General features: G+C 36.6%; 1 protein-coding gene across 1 annotated transcript; it reads left to right on the top strand.

The window, feature by feature from the left end:
- The first annotated feature begins 202 nt into the window (after window positions 1–202).
- LOC110735867 (LEAF RUST 10 DISEASE-RESISTANCE LOCUS RECEPTOR-LIKE PROTEIN KINASE-like 2.1) lies at window positions 203–1882 on the top strand. Its single transcript, XM_021916045.1, has 3 exons — window positions 203–548; window positions 1015–1089; window positions 1344–1882. Exons 1-3 carry the CDS (start codon window positions 203–205, stop codon window positions 1880–1882), a joined length of 960 nt encoding a protein of 319 aa, XP_021771737.1.
- Window positions 1883–2870: the final 988 nt, after the last annotated feature.

Raw genomic sequence — 2870 nt, 5'->3', positions numbered from 1 at the left:
ATCAACAAATCTTCCCAAGCCATCGCTCTTTCCCCAATCAACTTGTTCAACAGGTGTTATTCGCAAGATACAAGCTATGTTCTTACCACGGCAATGAAGCCAAGTCTAGACGCTGATGATAGAAACATAAGTCTAAACTATGGTTGCACTAATAGTTGGAACTCTAGATATTACTCGATGACTTTTTCTTGCTCCAACGGTGATGGTACCAGTGGTACATCTTATGACTTTAGTAACACATCAAACCCCAGACGGATGTGATGGTACTGCTTATCAGTTTGATAATTCATCAAACATAATTACATCGTGTTCGTGCAAAAGTGATGTTGCTTTTCCTATAGTTAAGAGAGGGCTAGATGAGCTCAGAAGCAGAAATACCTCGCTTCTTAGTGTCGTAAAGAGGTGGTCGTATATTAGGGTGGAGTACAATGTGAACTTCACTGCCTGTTCCGTGTGTGAGAAATCTGGCGGCAGATGCGGATCAGCAGAGGATCAGTTCATTTGTTTTTGCCGAGAAGGGCCACATCCATTAGGACGTTCTAAATCAGGTGCATAATTCATTGCTTGGCTTTTTAATTTTAGATTACTCATTCAAGTTGATTTTTGTTACTAATTGTTAAGTGATTATCATGGCTCTAACTGCTTTTGGTAGTATTATTTGAGTTTAGCATATTTTTACTCGTAAGTTGTATAAGACTTCGTGTATATATATATATATATATATATATATATATATATATATATATATAAATATATAGACATTGCAAATGTTAGCATTGGCTCAAGGACGGCTGCTTAAGCATAAATTAATGTCTACAAGTTATTCCCTCGTGCAGGTGGACGAAAAAAATTACTCTTTGGATTTGGTATTATACATACAATTCTCTTTGACATGTACTTGTTAGTTGTTAATTTGTTACCAATATAATTATCAGTAGATATTATTTGTAATAGAGAGAAAGAGGAATTTGAAATTGTGGAAACTTCTCTATTTTGTTGCTCTATATGTACTAGCTGCAGCTGCTTCATTACTAGGGACAATGATGTTGGTTGCTTTGATCATCTTTGCAATTAAAAGATGGAAAACCAGTAAATTTTCATTTCTATGGAGTAGACGAACAATAGGGGATCAAAATGTAGTGGCCTTTTTACAAAGTTATGGATCTCTTGCGCCAAAAAGATACACATACACAGACGTAAAGAAAATAACTAATTCCTTCAGAGATAAATTGGGTGAAAGAGGTCATGAAAGTGTTTACAAAGGAAGACTACACAATGGCCGTTTCGTTGCAGTGAAGAAATTGAAAGTTTCAAAGGGTGATGGAAAAGATTTCATTAATGAGGTATTGAGCCACATAATATTCTACTTGATGAAGAATTTCACCCAAAGATTTCTGACTTTGGCCTTGCTCGATTGTGTCCACCAAAGAAAAGTATGATATCAATGTCAGAAGCAAAAGGGACAATTGGGTACATTGCTCCAGAAGTTTTTTGTAGAAATTTTGGTGGCATTTCCCATAAATCAGATGTTTATAGCTATGGGATGATGCTCATCGACCTAGTTTGTGGTAGGAATAATCCGACTAATGAAGTTCAGTACAGCAGTGAACTATACTTTCCCGAATGGATATACAATCAACTTGAGCCTATGGAGAAAGCTGCTGTTGATGAGGTTATGGGCGATGGCAAAAAAGTGTTAGAGAGGAAAATGATTTTGGTGAGCTTATGGTGCATACGGCCATATCCCTCGAACAGGCCGCCTATGAACACATTCGTAGAAATGTTGGAAGGGCCATTTGAGTCACTACAAATGCCACCTAAGCCACATTCACCTCCGCATTCAGAATTTGTGTTTGATGCCTCGCTAATGAGCACAACATAATTTCAGTTTTCACTTATGTTCAATTCGTCATATTAAGGATGTCTATCAGATGAGAAATGTCAGAAGCATGTTAATGATGTTGTGTTTAGGTGTAGTAATCTGTTTTAAACTTTTATTGTAATTCTATGATGCTGAAAGTATACCAATTATCAGAAGCAGAACAATGAATCATTTGGTTGTGTGATTTTATTTTGTACCATGCATTAACAGTCAGTACCTACTGATGCAGTTATCTCAAAGATGATGGTTTTTGCCATCCGTTCAAAAGGAAAAAAGATAAAGATGATATATGATTCTGGCTTTTTTCCCCCATGTCCTGCTGTCTTTTCTTTGTTGCTGTTTCTCAGTATTTTTGCTGCTGCTATACTTTTAAGTCCATTTCAATTTCCAATCACTTCATGATAGTCCTGATAGATCTATTCAAGGTGAAGGCAGGGGAGAGTACACAAGGGGATGACAGTTTTCAAGATTGACTAATTGCACCAAACGACTAAAAGTTCTGTTGCTGCCTGATGACAAACAAAAAGGCACGAACTTTAATTGATCAAATGAAGAACAACAGCAAATATCATTTCAAGCAGGATCTTTTTCATTGCAGATTTTTGTGTTGAATTCTGAATGACTGCTACAAACATTCTCTCTGCCTTATATATGACTCCCACCATACTAACCTAGGGAATTGGCATAAAAGCACCACTAGGAAGATTACAACTCATAAGACTAAATAACAAATACTGAAGCACATGACAGAACTAACGGACAAAATAACATATTATAGCTACTGCAATATATAACTACTACTCTCTATTTCATCACTCCCCCTCAAGCTTAGAGTGAGGAATGAGACTGAACTCCAAGCTTGATCATGAGTTGATTCATTTGTTCAATAGACAAGATCTTAGTGAACATGTCTGCAATTTGCTGAGAGATGTGAACATAGGTAGGAGTAATGACCCCTTCACTTGACTTGTCTCTAATGAAATGGCAC

Source organism: Chenopodium quinoa, unplaced genomic scaffold (genome assembly GCF_001683475.1).
Source record: "Chenopodium quinoa cultivar QQ74 unplaced genomic scaffold, ASM168347v1, whole genome shotgun sequence".
Lineage (NCBI taxonomy): Eukaryota > Viridiplantae > Streptophyta > Magnoliopsida > Caryophyllales > Amaranthaceae > Chenopodium > Chenopodium quinoa.
The sequence above is the reverse complement of the archived record's forward strand: the minus strand, read 5'-3'. Positions and strand labels throughout refer to the sequence as shown.